This window comes from Crocodylus siamensis, chromosome 11 (assembly GCF_052110815.1).
Source record: "Crocodylus siamensis isolate JL-2025a chromosome 11, ASM5211081v1, whole genome shotgun sequence".
Taxonomy (NCBI): Eukaryota; Metazoa; Chordata; order Crocodylia; family Crocodylidae; genus Crocodylus; species Crocodylus siamensis.
In genome coordinates, this window is record NC_143405.1 from 62,281,988 (window position 1) to 62,306,423 (window position 24,436).

At 50.6% G+C, this 24,436-nt stretch overlaps 1 protein-coding gene across 3 annotated transcripts in view; it reads left to right on the top strand.

Moving 5' to 3' along the window:
- Nucleotides 1-1,324: 1,324 nt before the first annotated feature.
- LRIG1 (leucine rich repeats and immunoglobulin like domains 1) overlaps nucleotides 1,325-24,436 on the top strand; it is a 103,943-nt gene continuing 80,831 nt past the window's right edge. For all 3 annotated transcript variants that reach the window (XR_016438496.1, XR_016438497.1, XM_090022119.1), the window contains exon 1: nucleotides 1,325-1,806. Coding sequence is in view for 1 of the 3 variants with exons in the window: in XM_090022119.1 (XP_089878245.1) it covers nucleotides 1,610-1,806 (197 nt within the window). In the remaining 2 variants the exon portion in view is untranslated. The remainder of the gene's footprint in view (nucleotides 1,807-24,436) is intronic.

Below are 24,436 nucleotides of genomic sequence, written 5' to 3' on the forward strand. Positions count from 1 at the left end.
TCTTGAACTTTTCTGTCCAAGACTCCCTCCAGCTTCAGCTTAACTCAGTCTGATACGACATCCATCCAGGTTTATCTTAAACTGGTTTGGGGCATTTTGAAAGTGGTTCATGTGCGCTGAACTTCTCTTGTGTTACAGCTTTGAATGGGTTTCTGATCACTTATACCTGTTTTTGTGTCATTTTTGTCCCTAGCCCAGGTGATCTGTGCCAGAAGGGTGCTACATCTGTGCAACCTGTTGAAACGCCCGGTCATGCCGCATGCTGGAGCTGGACTGAGGAGGCCGTGCCTTCTGCTTTTTAATCCCTCTTTTAATAATCAGAGACCTGAAGAAGAATGCCTTGCGTTCCAAAGCTGGTGTAACTACATCCCAACCAAGCACTTGATCCAAAACCTTGATCCCAAGTATACACTTGGTCCGATAACTTGATCCCAGCTACACACCTGATCTAATAACGTGACCCCAACTGTACATTTGATCTGATAACTTGATCCCAATGACACTTGATCCAAAAACTTGATCTGAACTGCACACCTGATCTAATAACTTGAGCCCAACACACTTGGTTAAAAAACTTGATCCCAGGTATACACGCCTGATGCGATAACTTGATCTCAGCCACATACCTGGTAAAAACTTGATCCCAAGTACAAACTTGATCCCAGCTACACAGCTGATCCCAAAACTTGATCTGAACTACACGCCTGATCCAATAACTTGATCCCAACACACTTGATTAAAAAACTTGATGCCAACTGCACACTTGACCCGATAACTTGGGATCGTTTCTTATGAGGTGTGTAGTTGAGATCAAGTACACACCTGATCCCCAAAACTTGACCTGAACGACACGCCCGCTCTAATAATCTGATCCCAGGTCCACACTCAAACACTCGACCCAACTACGCATCTGATCTGAAAACTTGATCCAAAAACGGGGTTAAAAAACTTGACCCCACCGGCACACCTGACCGAATAACTTGACCCCACCGGCACACTTGACGTGACAAGTGGATCCCAGCGGCGCACCTGCGCCCACAACCCGATGCCAGGCACGGAGGCGATCCGGCAGGTCGCTGCCAGCGGCGCACGGGCTCCGGCGGAGCTGCCGCGGACACGGCGCGAGCGAGAGCGGCCGGCGGGGGCGGGGGCGGCGGGCGGCGGGCGGCGCGGGCGCTCACACCTGCGGCGGGGGCGGGCCTCGATGGAACGCTGCGTGTCCCCGCGGCGGCCGCCGGCCAATCCCGCGGCGCGCGGGCCGGCTCTAGAACGGCCGGCAGCCAATGGGCGCGCGCGGGGGGGGGGGGGGCAATGTTGCAATGCCTCATTGCAACGTGGGGTCCGGGCCGGGCCGGGGCGAGGCGAGCCCGGGACGCAGGCGGCGGCGGCGGCGGCCGGGCAGGGCCATGCGGGCTCCGCTGCCCTGAGCCGCTGTGCGGGCCGGCGAGCGCGGGGCCGAGCCCCGCCACCATGCTGCTGCGAGCCTAGAGCCGAGGCCGAGCCCGAGCCCGGTCCCAGCTGGAGAGACTCTCCTCCTCCTCCTCCTCCTCCCGCCGCCGCTGCCTCCTTCCCTCCCCGCCGGGCCCCTTCCCGCGGACCAGGATACAAAATGGCGCAGCCGGGAGGGGCGAGCTTGGGGGCCCTCCCGGCCCCGATCCCGATCCTGATGCTGATGCTGAGCCCGGTGCTGAGCCTGGGGGCGCCGCGCTGCGCCGCCGACTGCACGTGCGGCGGGGACCTGCTGGACTGCAGCGGCCGGGGGCTGGGCGCCGTGCCCCGCGGGCTGCCCGCCTGGCCCGCCTCGCTGTAAGTGCCCCGCGCACCTCGCCGCGCCTCGGGGGCCGGCGCCCGGCGCCTCTGCGGGGGTGGGCCTGCGGGGTGGCAGCGCGGGGCGAGTGGCAGGGACTGAAATCACGGGGGATCGGGCACGCGTGGAGACCCTGCCGGGCTGGCGTGTGCGGTCCTCGCCCCGGCGCCCGCGCCGTGCCGGTTGCTCCGGCCCCCCGGGCTGGCTGCTGCTTGCGCCGCGGTGCGAGCGGCTTCTCCCGGCCGTCGCCGGGCGCCGCTTCCCCGCTGGCTGGCTCGCCCCGCGCCCTCTCCTGCGGGGCCCCGGGCAGTCGCGCCGCCCGGCACGCTCGCGGCCGGGGAGCGGCTCCACGGGCACGACAATAACGTGGATGAAGAGGGCAAAGGCGAGCGGGGCTTGGGCAGGGCGACGTCGGTTATTCGGCCTTTCCGTTAACTCTACACCGTGTTTTTCCCCCTCCCCGTTAGCTGGGTGCGTTTAAAACCCCCCCCAAACCGACAGCCCCAAACAGCTTTTCTTTTTCCTTCCAGTTTAGTGGCATTAGCTGCTGCCTTCGAAGAGCTGTTTGGAGTTGGCTCGGATACTTTTTTTGCTTCACAGTGTGGAATTACGGCACCGATCTCATGTTTCCCCCTCATTCAAATTCAACACTGAAGGGCGGATGGAGATAAAGGGTTGCTGCGCTGTTCTTAAAGTTTACCTGGACTGGGAGGAAGTGTCCTTTTTGTGTGTTTCGTGGGGTTTTGCTATCTACGAGGCAGGAGCTGTGGCTTGTTTTTATTATGATTTTTTTTTTTTGTTATTAATCCTATAAAGGCCCGGCTTTCCAGCGTGGGTGCCTGCCCCTCTCTTCCTAAATCCATATTTGGACATCTCGGCCACCGACCCGATTTTTCAAATCGGACTCGAACTGCCATAGATCTGCTCGGCTGTCCTGGAAAAATTGGTGCCCAGGTTGAGGTGTCCAAATATGGATCGGAGGGCTTGAGTTTAGGCCCCGGAGAAGTTTTATGAAACGATGAAATGATTTGGACTGGGAACAAACTTGCGGCAGATTAGAAACACTTGGGTATCGGTGCTGTACGTTGCTTTATAAGAGGTCTGGAGTCGGTGCGGTGGGGGGGGCGTGTGGGGTTTTCAAGCGAAGCTTGGGAATAAGGTAGATGAATGGGAAATCTGGTTTATTTTTTTTTTTTGGATTCTCTCCTTTTATGAACGTACCGAGCTGACTGCTGCGATCATGTTATTGGAATGTGCCTTGCACTTACTGCACAAGAGCTAATAAGTGAAAGCTAATAAAGTTGCTGCAGCTTTGTTTTTTTTACTAAAAATACACTGAAAATTAAAAAGAAAGCGGTACCGTAAGTGCAGCACAGCAGTACAGAGTCCTGTAAACTGCAGCGCAGCAGCCTGTTCGGTAACGTCGGAAGCGCCCCTGTTGACTTGAGCTTAATAGGGCCTCCGAAAGCCAAAGTGAGACGTGCAAGGCCCGGAAACCCGAGCGAGAGACGTGTGGTTAGCTTCGTCAGACCCTGAATTCTGCTTGGCAGAGTGCACGAGACCCTAAAGTAGATGTATATGCACATATGGTTATATAAATAAATAGCCTTAACCGTTGCCTAGCCTTTTCCACGTAGAACAGGAAACAGTGTTGGTTTTTTTTTTTTTTTTGTTTTGTTTTTTTTATCTTTCGGTATCTGAAGAAATGTATAGGTGATTGAATCCATAGGACTCCTGGTCACGAAGCTATACCGTGCATCTACCAGGAAGGAAAGCAGTCACTGGAGGATTATTGGAGACCATCCAACTCATTATTAAGTAGAATTATTTTCTTACAGATGTGTCAGGTTCACTTGCCATTATTCGTTCTTGGCTGCAGTGGAAGGACCACGCGATTAGCAGGTGTCAGGCTGCTTTACTCCGGTGTAACCGAGGGTAGGCTTTGGCCCTTTTCTGTTTGAAAGTGCAGCTCACGCTCACCTGTTGCTGTGGGTCGTCTTATCCCGGGGAGTTGTTCGTGCCATTTTGGCAGCTCTGAATTTTCTGAGCATAATTTCAGAATCCCCCAGATTTCCTAATCGTAGGGCAGCGATTGTAAAAGAAAAAAATTACATTAATAGCGCGCTTGGACTGCATTTTCCCGTCCATTTGCCAGGCTGGCGAATGCCGAGGGGTGCCCTATTCACACGGAGCAGATTTTTACACGCTTTGAGTTCAGCTTCAGTTTTCGTGGTGAAGCAATGGCACACGCACACTGACTTCTACACACTCATGGCTGTTGTGCTCTTAACCTCATGGACAAAAATATGGTTTGTCTTTAGTATTGTCTTTGGTTCACGTGGAAGTTTGCAAGGGTTTTCATATCCGGCCATATCTAATACTTTTGTCTTATTCACTATTCCTGTATCGTATCTTAAAAAAAGAAGCTTGGCGATTGCAAATATTTTGTTCTGAAAGTTGCCTGGTATGATGTCATCATGGTATGATTTACATGCTCGTGATAGCTGGATAGTAAGTAGTTCTCGGCCAGTTTTCGTCTATATTTAATATTCTCTGTCAAAGAGTCTGACGGCTGGAAACGTCCGTTTTGTCATGAGTTGCACCTCCTGCCATCTTCCTGTTGACACTCCTTTTTAAAGCCTTCAGCAAGAGATTCTTCTTCTAAAGTGCCGAAGAGATTTAGGAGCGCAAGGCTTATTGACTGTCAGTGGGAATCACGCTCTTAACTCCAGCTGAGCGCTTTTTAAAAAGCTCTCCCCAACAATTCACTGTATAATTAGAGCCATTATGCCTAAACAATGCTTGGAGTTCATTCGTGGCATGTTTGAGATGAGATTTATAACGTTTTAAACAAATAATACGGCCCTGTAGATTTGTTATAGATCTGGAATTGCCTTTCTCAAGTTGTACGTTTTTCCCCCCCCCCCAATACTGACAGTCCTGTTGACAAGGTGTCACTTAAAGCTCATATTATTGCTAGTGGCACCTGTAGGTTTAAGAAGTTTTGTTCAAAATGTAGACCTGGTTTGGAAAAGTGCGATGCTGTGTGGTCACTTGTGGCTCATATGCAAAGGTATGGGGAAGTATTTGGGATTGGCAGCGAAGTCCTGGCCATTCGTGTCTGCGAAGGCATGGTGTACTTTCTGAGTACAGTTTGTTACATAAGAATTCAAAACTTTTGACTGAGTAGCACTGGACGGGAAGGATGTTGAAACAGCTTGGCATAAGTACAGTCTACTTAATAAACCACACCACCGAGCCACCTTGCAAGCTTTGCAGTTAACCACTTGCAGCTCTGAGAAAGTTCAGCATCGCTGGAAAAATCGAAATCCATTGAGGGTTTGTTGCGCAGCTCTTGTCTTCCCAGTGTCTGGCTTTGAAGCTGCTTGAGATGGTTAGACATCAAAAGATATTAAAGAAGTCTGAAGCCTGATTTACATTAGAGCATTATCCGTGGCGTACACCCCGGTGCTGAGCTTAAGAACAAAATGCTTCGCGCTCAGAGACGCCAGGTGCAGAGCTGGGGCATGGCGAAATGACTATTGCAGATCAGGCAACGTGTTACGGCCATTAAAGCAACATGTGCTCTCTCCTGTGCTCTCTTTCTTCACGTTTCCCCTGAATGTGAAGAATGGCAAAGAGTCAATTAAAAAAAAAAAAAAATCACTTTTCCAGCCAGTGGAAAAAAAGAGAACAAGTTTCTTTTAGGAGTCATGAGGGATGTCCTGGGCGCCCAACCCTTATTTATGCCAGGGCTTGGGGAACAGAAAGGGGTTTGCAGTGGGTGTAAGTGTGTCGTTTATAGCAGAGTAGAATATAAAAAGCTCCAGCTGGAAATGAGAATCTGGCCCTTTAGTTTGAAACGGGGTCAAAATTCATGACGCATGCTTCAGTGATCGCAGCAAAATGAAGTGGAGAAAGGGGACTGCTTGTAACAACTCCCTGCCCGTCCTTACTACTTTTTCTTGCATTCGCGGTGATATTGTTTGCTGCGTGGAGACATGAAAACTCTGCCCAGCCGGGTCTGAAGTGCCTCCTCTTCTCTGTAGTTACACGGGGCAGGATTTTGCTCCGACTAAGAATTGCCCACGAAGGCCTGAAAAGTTTCCGAGCTGTGAAAACCCTTTTGCTCCTTGCAGGAGAAATGCCATTCTAAGAAAGACTTGAGAAAATAAAAAGGGGCATAAGCACTCGGGGAACTATAGGAAACCGTGCCAGGTCACGTATGTCTATGCAATGGCATGGCTGTGATGCAAAGTTAAGGAGGAAGTTGCGTGTTACGACTGTCCAGTTATTACCGAGGTCTGCACGGGTACGCAGAAGCTTTTGCTTTGGGATCTCCCTTTGCACAACACATCAGAGTTGGGGGGGAAGGGGGGGAGGCTGTTTTTGGCACTCAGTGCCTGTGTGATGTTGGGGCCTGAGTCTCATTTTTCAGATCTTGGTCTTCAGTCTCATTTTCAGAAATACCCAAACGACTTAAGGGCCTAACTCATTGAAAGTTGCACAGTCCTAGACGATGAGGGTTTGGAGGGATCTCAGGAGGTCGCATCCAGTGCAGCCCCCTGCTCTGAGCAGGACCAGCCCCAACTAAATCATCCCAGCCAAGGCTTCGTTTAGCCGGGTCTTCAAAACCTATAAGGATGGAGCTTCCGCCATCCCCTCTCTGGATTGCTTGTTCCGGTGCTAGTGACAACATTTTTCCTACTATCCAACCTCAGCTTCCCTAGTTGCAACTAGAGACCATTGCTCCTTCTTCTGTCATCTGCTCTCATTGAGAACAAGCCCCTCTGTCGTTTAGAGCAAGCTTTTTAGGTACCTAGAGATGGAGAAAAGTACCTAGTGGGATTTTCAAAAGAGCTTTTGACCATCCCAGAAGGCGCGGCCAGTCTGCACCCTTGGGTACTGAAGAACCGCTGGAGTCTGGCCTTAAGTCCCCAGTTGAGCTTGCATTGCTGGGAGCAGGTCCTGCTGAAGCCAGTTTAATGGCACACATGCTTGAAGTCATAGCATGCTTAATTGCCATGCCCTGTTGAGCCTTACTCAGGTTGGACAGGTCTGAAGCTACCGTTCATGTCTTGAGATGGTTCTGGCAGGTTGCTGTAACGGGGGTTGGACCTGTGCATGGGGAAAAGTGCCTCTGCAGGACTTGCACCGTGTGTATTAGCCAACTACAGGCAGGGCAGTGGCGGCTGAGATGCTCCATCCAAGGAAAGTTAAAATGCACTTGATGATCTTATAAAAAGAGAAGAGAACGATCCTGGCAGGGCTGGCTTTGTACATCTCACTTCCATCCCTACTGAAAGAAGGGAACAAAGATTAAGTAAGACTTGCTCAGGGTGACATGGTGCCAAACCCCTTTGCAGTGGTGCTGGGGTCAGCGGAGGAGGTCTTGGGGTTGTGCTGGGAGCTTTCCCAGAATCGCCGGCGTGGAGGGGCTTGGAGACGACTTCAGCGAGGCTCTCCCAGGCAAGAGGAGTGGGGTGCAGGCCGTCCTGTGGTGCCTCCCCTTTTCATGCTCCGGGGGAAGGATGCTACAATTTTCAGCAAATTCCCAGAGGCCATCTCCTCCTTCCAGGGCTGCTGCTGCTTTGCCGTGTTGCTAAAGCAGTGGATCGAGTCCCCAGTCCAGCTCCGATCTTTCCAGAGTTCAGAGGGAGCCACAGGCAGGAAGCGAGAGGAACAGATATTGCCAGAAACCGCAGTTGATCTTAGTGACAGAATGACATAACTCCCCTAGAGGAAAGAAATGTGGCAGGTGTTCAGCTTTTTGAGTAGGGTTCGGGTCCATGTTGCAGATCAGCATTGCACCTAGAGACTTAGCTCTGGGAAAAGCAGAACCGAAACGACGCTCCTAATGAAGCTTGCAATCCAGTTTCCTCCCCTCTCTCTTCCTATCCAACTCTCCCAGGGTCTCTAGATACTGCCAACAGGAGGGCTCCTCCTTTTGACAGCTGAGCTATAAATCCACCCCCTTGAAACATGGAGTTTACCACGCAAAGCCCCTTTCCCAAGCGTATGTGTCTGCAGACGAGCTATGCTCTTGCACCATTTGTGCTCTTGTGACTGGTCTTGAGGCTCATTTGAATGTGCGCGCGGTGTTGTTTAGCTTCGTTGGCTGTGCACGACATGCTCGTTACCCAGAAACCGTGCTTGCAATAAGCCCTTCTGGTCCCGCAGAGTTTTCCCCGGGTCTTAATGCCCAGGCCGAACCCCTGAAGGCATCGAAAGTTGGGCTAAAACCAGCCAGGCTGGGTTGGTGGAGAGCTGTGCTATTTGCTGGGCGGGATTAGCAAGGAAGCCCGAATGTGGTAAATTTGATCCAAATGGGGTGTCACCTAATGAACGTGCTCTCTTAAATGGAAGGGCTCCAGGACCATGGAAAAAGTGCCCGTGTTTGCTCCTCCCTTCTTACAAACTTCACGGCCTGTAATCACGCAGGGCTTTTCCTCTCCACGCTGCCTGCAGCTTTCCTGTACAAAGGGAGCGAGCGCTCAACGGGCTGTGTTAATATTCAGCGCCCTTTACAATGGGCGCTGCTTGAACAGGGGAGGACGAATGGTTGGGGAGATGGGAGAAGGAGGAGCAGCGATGGGAAAATTCCCAGGCAGGGAAACGAGCGTCTCTGTAGGCATCCGGGAGGTGACTACTCCAGCAATTGTTTTCTGGGAAAAAATAACGTCATATTTTTCTTCGCTTGTGCAGACCGTTAGACTGATTGATTTCCAACCCCCCCCACCCTGAGCAGCTCCTGAAATCAGTCCCTTTTATGTCAGCCTCCTGGAAACGAGAGGTTAAAACAGGCCTAGCAGGGAACTATGTGGATTTTGGAGCTTAGACACTGACTCGTCCGAGTGCTTCAGCACATGCTTCGTTTTAAGCGTGCGAGTAAGCTACCTTCCCTGCTCAGATAAGTGTCCAAGCCTGTACTCGAGTCTCGGAGCAGACGGTGCTTTGAGGCAGCATCGTCCTGACCCCCTGAATGCCTCGTGTGTCAAGCTCCCAGAGGGCTTGCAGGACGGGGCATGAAATCCTGGCGGTAGCTGGGAGTTCAGGAAACGGTCCAGGCGATCATGTAACTAGGCGATTTGCCTGCCGCTTGCAGTACGGAAACCTGGCCCCGGTTGCTCGTACTTTCACCTCTAGTTTTGCTGCAGAGTTGACTCGGGGAGGGGAACAAAAGCTGAGCTGAGCTGAACTCGAAGCGCATGCCTGGATGACCTGGTCCGGGTCGGCTGCAGGCGAGGAGCTGGGGTTCTGTCGTCCTGGCAGTGGCTCAGTGCAGGGCCGGCGGCATCCTTGTGCACTCGCCCAGGTGCACGCTCACCGTTACACCTGGCTGCGGGTGGCACTGGGACGCTCTTAGGGCAGCTGTGCGCTGCACAGTGCCGTGGTGGTATGGTCAGGCCCCAAATTTCGGGAGCCCAGGTAGTAAGCGAATCTGATTTCTGGCTGCTTTCACCCTGCATGGTGGGGTTGAACATCTGTCTCGATGCCTCCGTTCCTCACCGGTCACGGGGGCGATTGATGAATGCCTTGTTTTCACTGCAGCTGACTCAAAGGTTGCCCCTAACTCTGGTCCCATCCAGGCTGAGAAACTTGGAAGTGCTTTTGTCTGGGGTGCCTTCCTTATCAGATCCAGCACTTGTTGGCAGGACTGGCTGGTTTGCTGACACAATCATTAGGTCCTGCTAATGCAATCACTCCCGTGTTTTGTGGTGTGGCTGCTCTCCATGGAGAGAGGCTGCTCAAATGGGGTTAGTGCAAATCCAGATGACTTGAGCTAGGGAAAATATGGCCCCTGAAAGAGCCTGGTTTGATATGGATCAGTCTGATAGTAGAGGGGTATAGATAGAGGGACCTTAGCAGGTTGTCGGGGCTGGGAGGAGCAGTTTAATAGCGTGTAAGCACACCGGGTGCCCCGAGGGCCCTGGATTTTGATTTCATCTAGGAAACTGGATGCAGCGTTGGGTCTTAAGTTGACATCATTTTCTTTGTCTCACAAATGCAGGGTAGGGAAAAGTGAGACGCCTCTTCTTCAAATAAATGTGTGTGTGTGTGTGTGGGGGGGGGAACATGGGCTGTGTAAAGAGAGATCCCAAAGCATAATGTTCTGCATACCTGCACAGACCTCGGTCATAGCTGGATAGTTGTAATACTCAATTTTGTCCTTACCTGTGCATCGCAGCCATGCCATTGCACAGATGATCGTGGATGAGCAACACCCCTGAAAACAAGAAACGCACCTTTTCCAGCAACTCTGAGGTTTATCCAGGCTCACAGAAATGCCCTGTGGCTGGTTTAGAGCCAGTACAGCCTAGGTTGTTCAGGGACACGTGGCTTTGGCTGGGCAAAGCTATCCTCGGTAAAGGGATGTTGAGGAAAATTGCTCTGGAAAGGTCTCCCATAGCTGTTTGTTCAGCATAAGGACTTGGAGGCCTTTAATTAGATAATGCAGGGTTGTCAAATGTGCAGCCCGCAGGCTGGATCCGGCCCACAGGGTGGTTGTCCCTGGCCGGTCAGGCGACCGGCGGGATGCTGGGAAGTGAGGAGCAGCCTGGTGCATAATCCAGGGCGATCGGCGGCAGGAGAGAGAGTGAGGGCTGATGCAGCCCTGATCGCCCTCCAGCTGCTTCACCCATCAGCACAGCTGCAGCCCAGTGCCCGAGGTTGGACTCGCTGCTGCCGTGGCACAGGGCAGGTGGTGGGGGTTGGAGGTGCGCATGTACCCTGTGTCGGAGCCAGAGTTGCTACTGCTGCTGCCCTGGGTTTGGCCCACGAAGAGCCTTCTGGTCTGGATCTGGCATGGGGTGCAAGGTGAGTTGGACGCCCCTGTGGTAATGTCATGGGGAGTTCTTCTCTCCTAATCCCCATTGCATCGCTGCGCACGGACCCCCTGCATGGTGCTGCCCTCCTTCCTATTCTGCGTAGCTCCTCCGTATGCCACCCCAGTCCTGCTGCCAGGGGAAGGGGCAGAGCTCATTTCTGAGTGCAACCCTCGGGGCCGGGTCCTGCCTTCTCAGTGCCTTTTGTTGAGGTCGAGGAGTTTCTGGGTGCATAGGGGATGCCAGACCAGGCCATAAGTACTTGCATCAAAAGCAAAAAAAAAAATAGACGCGTGGGAGGAGCGTGTGAGTTCACACCCCGTGACTGGTAGGTCTGTTGTGAAATGACTGAACGCTACCATTTGCTAAGCGAACAAATGAAAAGCGCTGGTGGTATATCACAAATGGCATTGCTTCCCCTGACTCCTCTCCTCATAGTGCGTAGGGACCGAATCGTGGCGCTAGGATGCCGGCACGTTAGGTGTCGTACAGGCACTGAACAAAAAGACGGCTCCGTAATTATTGGGGCATCTGTTAGGAGAGCGAGGGCTATATTGCCCTTTCTGCTTCTGAAGTCCTCTTACCCCCAGACCTCTTCAGGTTCACAGCGTGACCACGACACGTGTAATATATTATGGTGCCTTTTTGTATTTTCAGCGCATTGTCTCTCAAGCTGCGGTTGGGCAATTCTTTGAGAAATCCCGAAACTTGGACTAATATTTTAATGGCACCCGTCTCAAGTTCTGATAATTATATTGTGTTTGATCCAAGTACTGCAATGACTTCTGTGTTCTCCATTTGAGTAGTAATTTAAGACAGTGCCTGGTAAACTGTAGCCATCTGTCTACTTTTTTTTTTTTTGTAAAGTGTTAATCCACTTGGATGCTAGAAATATAATTACTAGTTATTTGCACCAGTGTCACGAGCTGCTTATTTTGGTAGTTGGCTGAGATCAGCCTTGTGAAGATTTCAGTAGGCAACTATCAAAGAGCCTTTATAAGACTGACAGCTTTTATGCAGAGCTATAGGTTTTCTGGAGCATCCTTTCGTGGAGTGGGTTGCATTTAAAAAATGGCACACTGCCTTCAGGCTAAAAAGCTGTGAGATTCAAGAGCCAAGGTTTTAGGAGAGACATTTGTGCCATTATTTTTGGGGGGTAGTGCCACTTGTAATGAAACTAGGATTTGCTTACACTGCAAACACTGCCCCTGCTTCAAAATTATCTGCTGCTCTATTGATGCAATAAAATGAAGTTTGGAAAGCTGGAGACCAGCTGTTATAAAGGATCTCTCTTGCTCTCTTTTTAATGGTAAGCAGTTTGTAGCGAACGCTTTGTTGACTTCACACGAAGGAGCCTATTTGGAGGCGAACCGTTTCAGATTTGGAAACGACGTGCTTCATCAAAATTTGAGCATCACGGTTTTGAGTCCAGGTAGGAAGTCTATTGTGAAATCTCCTTTGTGGTTCCCTCTGCACTTTTTTGGTCCATGGAAGAACGGCTGAAGACGACCTCCCAGCTAGACTAGGGAACAAGAGTGCAAATGGCTTAAAACACGAAGTCCCTGATCCACGTCCCTCCCGAGCAAAAAGAGGCTTAGATTAACTGGTCTAATTAGGGGAGCATTTTGACTGCAAACAAGACTTGTTCTGATCCTATATATTATTACAGGAGCCCTCATAGATGCCAGGCCATTGGGATAGGCACTCTTTGTCCTCAGTGTCCCTAGAGACTTTGCCATCAACAGCAGAAATCAAACTATTAATGAACCTGTTTCAAAAGGCAGTTCCTGGTGGCTCGAAGCCTATTGAGCGTGGCCAGCATAGACTAGACTGTTTTATAGCTGTGGTTTAAAACAAAAAAAAAAATCAACAACCCATGTCCTAGGATGTCTTCTGCCAACATAAACAAAGGTTTGCTTTGCTTTCCCCAGCTGCATTTGAATCTCCCTGGCCTGGCTGCAGTCCCTTCAGGGGTCAGGAGCTGTGAGCGCAGGTAATCGTGCCCAGGGCGTAGCGATTAGGTTTCAGGTGTCGGAGGTGGAGGGCAAGGTGTAATGCTTCCTGGCTCGGCCTCCGCGCTGAGAGCAGGGCTAGGGCGGCGAGGCATTTCCATCGGGCTCGGTTTGGTGGGACGTGGCTGCCCGGTTCCTTCATGTCCCTTCGTCCACACCCGTGTGCTTGGGAGCCGGGTGAGCCCGTGCAGGCTCAATCCCCGGGGTGGCTTCACACGCTCTGTCGTCTGCCACAGGAAGGGAGATGGCTTTTGGGGACAAATGGGGTGGTATCATGCTCCACGGCCCTCTTCTCCACCTTCTCTGTCAAGCACCTTTTTTATTATTCCTGCACCTGTTTTATGGTGGTAGTTGCATGGCCGTGGTCCAGAGCCGTGGCACTGAACTCTGCTTCCATGATGGGATCAGGGCAGGCTTGTTTCTTCATCGCCTCCTATATGGGCTAGCTGGGGAGGCACGCACCTGGTCCCAAAGATACGGTTATCTGCGGAAGCGATGACCGACCTTTGTCCCCTTCCATACCACGGTGCAGGTTCAGATCGGCGCTAGTCTTTCATTTCTTTCAACAAAGCGGATGCCGGTGTCCCGTTTCGGAGGATTGGAACGTGTGCAGACATACAGCGATCCATCTTGGAACAACCTGTGCCCTAACATTTCATTTTAGCTAGGCCTGTTTGTGCGCCAGTCCTGTCTAGATGCCTAATCAGCAAGGATGCGGTGCTGCTTCTCTCTTGACAAGCAAAGTTTAACAAAATAAGAGCCTGCAAGTCTTTCTGTGATACGTATTTGGATGTTAATCTCTTGGGTTATATCTGTTGCCTGGAAGTCACGTACGACATTAAATAATAATTAAGAAAAACAAATCTCTTGGCTGTCTCTGACTTGAGAACCAGTGGGACCAGTTGCGTGGCTCCTTTTATCTTTAATTCTCTCTCATCCTGCCTGCCCCCTCTTTCCATCCTGCCTTCCTACTTTCCAGCAGTTGGGCTCAAGACGTTGGGTTTGTTTTATGCGGAACAGTCAAAGGACGTTGAAGGATGCCAAATTTTTTGGATCAAATCAGCTTTGGATCCCAAGTCTCAGTGATGAAAGCATGCCCCTCGGGTTTTTTTTCCCCCTTTCTTTGCTGTGTTAGGTAAGAAGTGCTACGTGGACTTGGAGTGAACCTGCGCAGACTTTTCAAGTGTGTGCGCAAGCAGGGAGGGGAAAACTCCTTCTCCCATTTGGGAGGAGGGGTGCAGAGCTATTCTGCAGCGGAGATCTCTCTCTCCGAGTTTCCCAGCCCTTGCATCTCAAGTGTTAGCACTTTGTCTGTGTCCTGTTTAGCAAGACAACTGACAAGCTGTCCTTGCGGCTGCCGTGGCACGTACGAGCCCCGCAGCGGCTCCTGGAGCTTTGCAGAAAGCCTGTGTTTGTTTATCTCTCCGCAGCTTGATTCGACTCCCAGTGAGGTCACTTGGGAGGCTTGCCATCCATGTTGCTGGGACTCGGAGCAGGCCTTGCACAAGTCGCTCTGGCTTCGTTCTCGCCTCCTCTCTCGTGGGCCACGTTTTTGTGCCCGTCTCGGCTTGAACGGCATTTCTGCCAAATGTGACGGGAGGTCTGTTCATCTGCTCGGTTGACCCGTGTGGTCTTCAAATGGCCAGTGTTGCACACGGGGTTCACTTTGCCTCCTTGCAGCTTAGTCGAGTCTTTGGGGCAAGGGTTGATTGGGTCGTGCGGCTGCTGCCATGCTGGGGTTGTGATCCTGGCCTGGGTCTCCCAGAAATTATGAATGATGAAAAGTAACAGCAGAAGAGGATCTGGTGCATACTCGCACCATTGCTGCATCTCTTTTAGATGGTGGGATTTGTACCCTTGTCCAAACATTGCCTCCCTCCGGGACCTGAGGCACGGCCTCCTTGGCTTTCTGTTCTCCATCCATAAAAGAGCAAAGGAAGCTTTCTACCTCTTCAGGGAGCCAGGATGTTCGCCAGGGTATGTGCGGTGCTCTGTGCTGTCCTAGCCTCGGATCAGCCTCTTCCATCAGCGCATCCGGGCACGTGGCTTCTCCCCACACCTACCCCTGCTTCTAGCTGGAGGAAAGTCCTTTGCACGTTGGGCAACCCGCTGCAGATGCAGCGAGACCCTGCAGTGGGCCTGTGTCTCCGTAACAGCTCTTGGGCCACCTGTGCTCCCTCCGACTCCTCCTGCGGTGAATCCCCTGTGGGGTTCTCCGTGCCAGGCAGATCCAAAGGGCAAATGAGCTAGCGTGTGCCCTCGTTGCCAGGAAGGCCAAGGGCATCTTGGGCTGCACTGGGAGGCGCGTTGCCAGCAGATGGAGGGCAGTGATCCTTCCCCTCTATTCGGCAGTGGGGAGGCCACATCTGGAGTCCTGTGTCCAGTTTTGGGCCCCCCGCTGCAGAAAGGATGTGGACACATTGGAGAGAGTCCAGCGGAGGGCAACAAAAATGGCTTGGGGGCTGGGGGATATGACTTGTGCAAAGAGGCTGAGGGAAGTGGGCTTATTTAGCCTGCAGAAGAGAAGACCGAGGGGGATTGAATAGCAGCCTTCACCTCCCTGCCGGGGGTTGCAGAGAGGATGGAGCTGGGCTGGTCTCAGCGGGGCAGACAATACGGTGGTCTCAAGTTGCAGCAAGGGAGACTTAGATGAGATATTAGGGAGAATTTTCTCGCTAGGGGGGTAGTAAAGCACTGGCACCGGTTACCCAGGGAGGTGGTGGATCTCCATCCTTGGAGGTTTTCAAGACCCGGCTAGATAAAGCCTTGGCTGGGATGACGTAGTTGGGGCCGGTCCTGTTTGGAGCAGGGGTCGGACTAGATGTGAGCTCCGGAGGTCCTTCCAACCCTCATTTTCTGTGATTCTTTAAAAAGCCCCCAGGACTCCCAACAACACGGTGCGTGACTGGGGCCTTACACTGCGAGCCAGGCCATTTCTTTTCCTGAGACACGGGCACTATGCACAGATGCTAACAAATGGATTTGAACTCTTTGTTCCCACTGTACCATTTTTAACCCTCTTTTAAAAAATAAATAAATAAATAAATTCCCAAATCTTCACCTGCTATTAACCCTCTTTTGGGGGATTTTTAATCTTCACCTACTAAAAAACACCCATTCTGCCAAGCTACCCATCACACTTTCTTTCCCTGCTTGTAGGTCTTCACCTCCTAATATAGTTGTCAGGTTGACAATTAGCTGAGGGCTCCCGGAGGCGCTCCAGTTGCCATCGTTCGCTTTGCTTTGTTCCCCTTCCAGCTGCAAGCGCCCGAGCCAGTGCAGAGGCGAGGGCCGTGGCACCCCCACGTGAGATCCTCGCGCCAGGACGAGGCTTACTGGGGAACAGACTGTGCTTGATTAAGCCATTTCGACTTGTTGTAAATTCAGAAAATCACTTTTTTTTTTTTCCTCCTCTCTCCCCTTCCCTACTTCTCAATGGCAGCTGAACTTTTTCAGGCTGCCTGTTAATTAAGCCACAAGTCTAGTGCTTGCTTTGTAAGAGGCACAGGGAAAATAAGGAGGAATTCAGCCCTGGACGTTTGGAAACGCAGCGTGGAAGTTTCCCTGTCCAACAACTTCCAATGACTTCCTCCACGGTTTCCTGCACGGTTCTGACCACCGGTTATTAAACCATCGGGTTCAGAGCATCGGCAGCCTTTTTCGTCCTCGCTGTTGGAGCCTGCAGCGTCCTGACTCCTTCCCAGTCGGGCTCGCTCTTCCAGAGCACAATCGCACGGCTTGCGAGCAGCCAGAGAAGCGTGGTCTTTCCAGGAAACGCGTTTCCCCAAGGCCGGGAAAAGCAGCAGGCCTTGCCGGCTGGGGGTTTCTTGCACGGGTTTGGAAAGAGCTCCGAAAGGTTTTGTAAATGCTTGGGCCTGCTCCATCCCGAAGTCCTCCGCGCTGGCTTTCTGCGGAGGGTGTTTGGAGGCTACAGATGCAGGATCTGTTTGCCTCGGCTTGTTGGAGAGGCCGGTCTCGCCGCTACGGAGGGAAGTTATAGCTGCATTTGTTTTGGAAGAGAGATCCGAAAGGCTCCTTGCTGCTGCTCGTTCTGCCGAGAGCAAAGCGATAAGGCCGTCCCGTGGGGTGTGGGGGGGGAGACCCTCACTCAAATTGAGCTGCGGTATAATGCTTCGTCCCCTTTTTTGTCATCCACACGATCCCCTGCCTGTTCGGAGCTGCACGGCTTCACCTGCAAGTCGAGGTGAATGAGCCATGTTGACTTTTTGCATGGGAGGGAGGAAACCTGTGACGTGGTGTGCAACACACGTGAGTGCCAAAGTCTCCTAGCTGCAGAAATGTGTTGGTCTCAGTGCGGTGCCCTTTATTGAGCCCAGAATCATGACAGCCAAATTGCAGGCCCTGGAGACTTGGAAGGAAACATATTCCCTAACGTGCTCTGCCCTCAATCCTGCCCATCCTGATGCAGCGAGGAGGGATCTTGCCATTAGGTTCGTGACCACGTGTTTTGTCGCAAAGGGGTTGAGTTTGGAGGCATTGGGAGCTCTTCTGAGCTCGAGGCAGGCGAGGTTCGTGGGGTAAACCCAACATCTTTTATTCGACCAACTCAGTAGTTGGAGAAATAGTTCTTTGCAAGCTTTCTGCTTCCTTCTGAGCTCAAGGTAGCTCGGTCAGAGCGCAGCTCTGCAGAAGTGAGGGAGACGTTCATTTTATGCTTTAATGCCTGGCTTAGTGCAGTGTCCTGAGCCTGCAGTTTTGCCAGGCATGCACAGGCTTCCCTGGCACATCACAAAGCAGGTGAAACGATATTCGGGGTGTGCAGGTTGTAGCCGTGTTGGTCCAAGGACATGGGTTCTTTGGATAAATCTGGTATCTTTTATTAGACCCACTCAAATAGTTGGAAACCTAGTTCAGGCGATGCTTGTGAAACCACTCTGCTGACGAGAAGCCCCCAACTTCTTTCACCTCCCGACTTCCCTGTTTGGCTCTCAAACGGGCGCTGAAGCTTTCTGCTGCCTGAAAGCGAAATGCCTAGATTTTGCCCACGTTTGAGCATGCCTCCGTAAAACAGAGAGGCTTTCGACATCTCGAGCAAATTCTTGACATTCTGAGACGCTGCCCGGCGCGACCGAACCAGCTGGTACAGCTTGTACGTGGCACCGGGAAAGCGGATAAGGCGCTTGACTGTGTGTCTTTTGGATTTGAAGTGATCAAACAGGAAATGCAATCCTAGCCCGAGTCAAACAACGCCCAGACCCGTTGTGGAACGGGGCGGGGGGCTCTTATTCTTTTGAGGCTAGAAGTGGTTCTGCTCCGATGCTGGGAAACCACAACTCTGCAAACAAAACATGCTTGTAAAAGGGAGGAAGAAGGATGGTGAGCTGAGGAGGCGGCTAGGCTGGAATTCGGAAAACCCTGGGTTCCTACTCTGCCACTGCCTTCCTGTGTGGCCTTGTCCAAATCACTTACGGTTAGGGCCACAAATGGCCATCAGGGTAGCCAAAATCTACCTGAGCCCTGAAATATAGCGCTGGCCACCCCCCATTTCTCTCTCTAGGTGGCCAGCACCATTCCCCAAGCACCTAATGTGTTGCTTCTGGCTCCTGTCCTACGCAGCTCCCAGGATCTCGGTCCTACGCAGCTCCCAGGATCTACAGTGCAGCAGGCCTGCTCCTGTGAACATCCACCAGATCAAACTCCGGGCACCTGGAAGTTAGATGTTTAAAGTGACAATGTCCGTGTCCCGTTTTGGGTCTTGCACTTTGTCCCTCTGTGCCTCAGTTTCTTTTCCGTAAAGCAGGAATAGCCACACCGCTGTCTCTCACAGTAAAGGAGCAAAGAAGACTTCTTAATGAACACCCAAGTCATTTTTCTCATTGAGAAGTGACCTTAGGAAGCTAGGGTTGAATCCTGTAGCAGTGCCATCTATCTATCTGCCCTGGAGGTAGAAGACATATTTTTTTTTGCCCAGGGCTGTCAGTCCAGCATATTTTATAGTCACTAATTTTGCTCAAATAGTGAAAAGATCCGAGACGAAGCAAAGCCAGCCAGCAGAGTCCCCGACTATCTTCCTCCCAATCTGAATGTGTTTTGATTTTTTTATTTGCTTTAGGTATAGAAGTTGCGATGGAAAGTCCAAAATGCTGTGCTAATGTTTTCTTTGCTTGGAGAAGGGCTGACTTAAAACTAAAATTGCTGATTGATTCCCAGCCCCCCTTTTTTTCCTGTTTAAGTTGAGAACCACTTCAAAGGCTCGGATGTGTTGGTGCCAGACGCCACACAGTTATTGTTAGAAGAATCTGAAATATAATTGAAAACAAACCTTTGTTCAGCAGAGCATATCTGACTAAGCTTGCGCTCAGGAGGGAGATGGTTTCTGAGATGGTCTTCCTCCAGATTTGGTGTCTACACACTTGTCATGGCGCATGAATCATGTATGAATTCTTTTACATCTGGTAGCTGTTTGCAAATCTGGAAATTGCATATTTTATAAGAGGTTTTTTTTTTTCCTCCTGCTGTAAAAGCAGAGCATGTGCACGCACACGATGCAGCTTAAAGTTAGTGGCGTATTTGCAGAATTCTTTAGAGCAGTAAAGCAGATCAGATTGAGGTTCTTAATTTGGGGAACAGGGCATGATCCCACTTGCTTTTCTTGAAGGCTTTTTCTTCCTTGGGTATTTTTTGACATAATATTATAATATCTAAAGCATAAGCAGAATGTAGGATGAGCTGGATGTCAGCATTCGTTTTGGCCTTTGTTTTGATGTGCATTACAACTGCTTTGGGTACCAGAAGTAGCGGTTGGGGAGCATTAGGCCCAACCGGGATAAGTCTCAGGAGCTGTTCTCTAGGATGAGTGGTGTTGGATAGGCAGCATTGTGGTTAAGTATGCAGGTCCCAGGAAGCAAGCAGAAGTTGGCCTTGTGATTCAGCATGCAAGCCAGGACCTTTTGGAGACGCACTTTCAGTTCCTTACCCTGCCACAGGCTCCTGTTTGACCTTGGCCCTGTCACTTATCAGCGTGCCTCAGCTCCCAATACGTATAGTGGGGTCAGTAGCTCTTCCCTACCTTGTTGGGGAGGACATGAAGATAAAAGCAGCAAAAAAAAAAAAAAAAAGGGGGGGGGGAGGTGCTCAGATACAGCCACGCTTGAAACCATGCAAGGCCCTCGTGCTCTCCGAACCCTGCATCTCAGCGGGATGAGGCTGCTTCCCAACATCCAGCCACATTGTGCAATGTTGGCAGGACTGCACTCTTAAAATCCTTCATGTCTACCTAAAATGCAGCTGGTTTATTTAGGGGCACGATAGCAGCAGAGTTGAATCCTATTAGCAAGCAGTTTGTTGTTGTTGTTGTTCTCATTTGCTTTCCCTACCGCAGAAACTCAGGCCCGGAGCGTATTGCCCACGGTCTGGTGTTTATTATCCCTGTTACACTGCGGTTAGTGCTCACACATGATGTTTCTTTTGGTTTCAACACAGACCGAGCATGTTGTCCGCAACTGGATCCAAAAAAATGTAAACTATTTATAAATGCAAAATATTCTCAGGTTCTTAAGTGGCGCGTCGTCCCTTTTTCTGCTTCCAGCGCATGCACAGTTGGCTGATTTAATGTAATCTCCCCAATACAAATGCAGACGCTTAACAGCCCGTGGCACTGCGCAGGAGTTGGAAGAGGCTCGCGGCGACCTTGTGGCGTGGAGAGCGCCCAGCGCGGGAGTGATAAACACTGGCGTGCAAATGTTATTCGTCTGTGTTGTGTTTTAATGCAGAGATGGGCCTGAATTCAGATAAAAACTTCCTTCTAAGTTCAAGGAGACGGGGATCTCGTGTCCCAGTTTGGAACGCAGCTTGTGCTCTCCCGAAAACAGCAGAACAAAACAATTTCGGCTTGTCTGAAGGGACTTGAAATAATTGCATTTTTTAAAACTATTATTATTATTTACACCGCAGCTCCGATGGCCCTGACTCCTTCAAGCACAGGCTCGTGGCTTTATACTTTTACCAACAAGTCGGTGTCTAGCTTCCCAGAGAGGAATCGTAGAAAATGAGGGTTGGAAGAGGGGAGCTCAGGAGGTCACATCTAGTCCTAACATAAGGCAGATTTTTGAAAATGTGTTCAAATGCCTTTGGATCGAGCGTCACATTGAGGTTAACGTACTGCCGCATCCAGGGTACGAGAATTTGGACTTGGTGCCCTGTCTGGGAGGGGGAGGTGGGTGCAGTGGGGGGGCGGGGGCTGTTCCTGGTGCAGAAAGGGCAGCACCGGCTTGGCGAGAAGACGAAACTCAGGTGTTACCTGCTGCAGACCTACACTTTTTTGTGTGTGTGTGGGGGGGGGGAAACAGTGGCCAATAAAACTCTTGGTTCAGAGGTGATACCTTTTTATTAGACCAACTAATAAATAGCAAAACAATTCTACATGCTTGAAACCATGATTTGATACAGCCTGCGAGAATGAGTGAAGGCCACTGAAGTGTCCACATTTTCTCTGGACGTGTCTTTTGTACTAACTTAACCAAGCGATTAGGAAATTGGGGCCGATCTTTGTTTTGGAGGTTGTCTAAAACTTTTTAATTTTTGTTTTGCACCTTTTTTAAACTTGTTGGTTAAGCCGTCAGTCTACTGTTTTGTCCCCAGAAGTGCTGCCCTTGCTGAATAGGTTGTCTATAGCCTGGCTGGAAACACGGAACAAAGCCTTTAATGTACTGATTGTATATTAATGAACAGCCAAACAGGAGGGCTGCTGCCAAAAAAGCAGCAAGTGAGAAAGCCATCAATATCTGTGTGAACTTTGCACTCCAGGAAGTGTGAAGTGATGTGGGTGAAAGGAGCTTTATTGCACAAGTGAAACCATGCGGCCCTCTTTGATGCTTGCATTTTTACTCTTGGTAAACCAAAGAAGAATAACTGGCCAGGAAAACATAGGGCTTTCCAGTTAACTGATTCTCTGCTGCCGAAAATATATCCTGGCATCTTCTGCCCTCTTTACGTTCCCGCTGTGTACACGGGTGTATGCATGTGCACACACGTTGTTAGCGTTACGACTGGCGTACACGGTCACAATGCCTTTCTCCATACGTGCACTTGCCTTCAACATCTGGTTTGGATCACGTCAACTCAGTTTTATTGCACAGCCGTGATATTCAGCCAGGACCCTTTTTTTTCCCCCCTTTTAGAGGTCTGTCCAGGTAGACCAGAAACAGCCTGGAAAAGCTAGCTAATGTTTTAGTATAAATCTCTTCATTAACATAAAGCCACTGTCTGCTACCCAATATGGGTAACCTTCACTTAAAATTTAACCGAAATGCTGTTTCTTAGCTCTTGGCTGCTGTTAGCATGGGTCTTCTATAGACTCCTATGAACTTGAAATGATTCCCATCAGCATGGTGTTACCTCTCTTGCAAAGGGTTGCTGGTTGTAGCAGTGTTGGTCTAAGGACACAGGCAGACAAGGTTTTTTGGGTAGATGCGATATCTTTTATTAGATTGACTAAACAGGTAAAACATGGTGCTTTGCAAGCTTTGGGGTGCAAGCGCCTTTCTTCAGGTAGCGTGCGAGGGACACGCTAGCTTGAATTTTGCATAGCAGTGTCATCGTTCGTGCACTGAAGTAGCATCACTTGGCAAAAGCTTTCCTCGCGGCACTTCCACAAATGCCTTGGAGGTCTCTGCCATGGTTTTCAGACCTCTTTGTGGATGTGTCTCTTTTCTGCTTTGGAAGCCTCTGGGAACGGATGTTGTCCAGCATGGGGGGTTTGCAGAGGATTCTCCATCCAAACGAGCCGTTAAAGGTAACCTGCAAATCCACTTTTTAAGAATTGGGCCTCGGCCAATTTTTTGCTTGTTCCTGATGTATTAAGAAAGGGGTTGAAAAACGTTGTTTTTTTCCCCCTCTGTTTGAAAGTTTCAGGGATGTCAAGTCTGGTGTTGCTGAAGCTCGTCTCCGGGATCTCCCGGGTGCAATGGAGGTCATCTCGGACCTGGCTGGAAGGTGTGCTGAGGGGTCTGGCTTAACCAAAGCTTCCTGTCTCCAAATTGTCGACCGGCTGTTGAAAACGAGATAGGGATGTTGGAAATCCATTTTGTTTCTAAGAGCCCCCTCCTCTCCTAGGCACACAGCTTTCCCTCTCTTGGTCCGTGGGGTGTCATCCTTTCACTGGTTCTGCCCTGCGGTGTTCCCCGAGGCAGATGGGACCTGAATTTGTTAGGTAAAACTGTTTAAAAATAGAGATGAAATGTAAACAGGAAGCGGTACTTCCTGAAGAACTAAGGCCCAAACTACTCTGCTATTCTGCATTATAAAAACAAGCCCTCCTCCCACCCCCATTATTTTACGCTTAAATAGACAGCTCTGACTCGTAGGTTTAGGCTGAAGATAAATGTGTTTTACTCTGATTTTTTTTTTTTTTTTTTTTTTAAATTTTCCCTCTCTTACATTGGGCAGCCCAGTGTAGGAGAGGGTTATATCGAGGTGCAGCACCCGTTATTGCCTTCCACTGCCTTGTTATCCTTATGCCCTCCAGAGCTCGCCTTTCTCCTCCAGGTACACCAGTGCCCGAAAGCTTGCAAAGAACTTTTCCCCAACTATTTAGTTAGTCTAATAAAAAGATATCACACCTACCCAAAGAACCTGGCCTGTCCCTGGGTTGTTGGCTGTAGCCGTGTTGGTCTAAGGACCCATGTCCTTAGACCAACACGGCTACAGCCAGCAACCCAGGGACACCATGCCTTTGCAACCAGCCGTGAGCCCTGGGTAGACGCTGTGATGTGACAGTCTTTCCAGCCGTGAGCTGTGGCATCTGTGTTTTGAAATTGGGGGGGAAACATTTTTATTTTTAAACAGCCTCCCTCCCTTGGGGCAAAGGCGCTATTTACTAAGATTTTGGGCAGCAATGGTGTCTTCTTCACCCCCTGTGCTGTTGGTTTATGCTGCGACCAGTCTTGTACAATCCAGACTAGTTTTCTTCTATGATCCTGACCTTTTTAAATGGTTGCGAGGATAATATTGCTCTGGCCTTGCTATAGCCTAGGTATGCTGCTCCTATATAGTGGTGTTTCCTATGTTATTGCAATGTTTCAGCAGCGCTTGCTTCTCCTGCCCCGGCTGCCCTAGCCCCAGGGCCAGCCTGCTGTTGCTATTATGTCTGTGCAGCTATAAATTAGGCAGAAATGTGTTCACAGGCCTATCTAAACTAAAACAGGGTAATTGCTCCGGACAGGTTTACAGTTGGGAGGTGTGAAGTGCCTGCTGTCTGTCTGAGCTGCACAGAGGCAGGAAAAGGAGCTGGGGGGGAGGGAAGGGGCTCTTGAACGCAGGCAGTCGGGGGCAGCTGGGCCTGGGAGCTGGTCTGAGATAACTAATTGAAAACTGTCTGTTCCTGTGTGACATAATGAGAAGGGAAGCAGAGGTGCTGGTGGGTCAAAAGCTTTGTGAATGGATTTTCCAACTTCCTTGGAATTTGGTACATGCCACGAGGTGCACGGTTTGGTGTGGAAAGAGAAAAGTGCTTTGCGGGGAGAGATTGTAACCGGGTGGGGGTGGAAGAAAGCAATGCTTTCTTCTCTCTGCAGAGGGACCGAAATCATAAGATGTGTGAGCTGCTACCCTGTGCCTTAGGAATACTTCTTACGGAGAGCTCGGTGAACTGGTATGAATAAGTCCTTGGAGCAGGGTGTGCATCCACTTTGGTGCATGCATGGTAAAGTATCAGCCTTTCTCCGCTTCGATAGCTGCAGTCCTGGACCTTCTTCTCATTTCAGTTTGTAATTAAAAGGGGGTGCGGGAGCCCCCTCTAAGTTTCCCATAAACAATCACTGGGATTTCAGGGC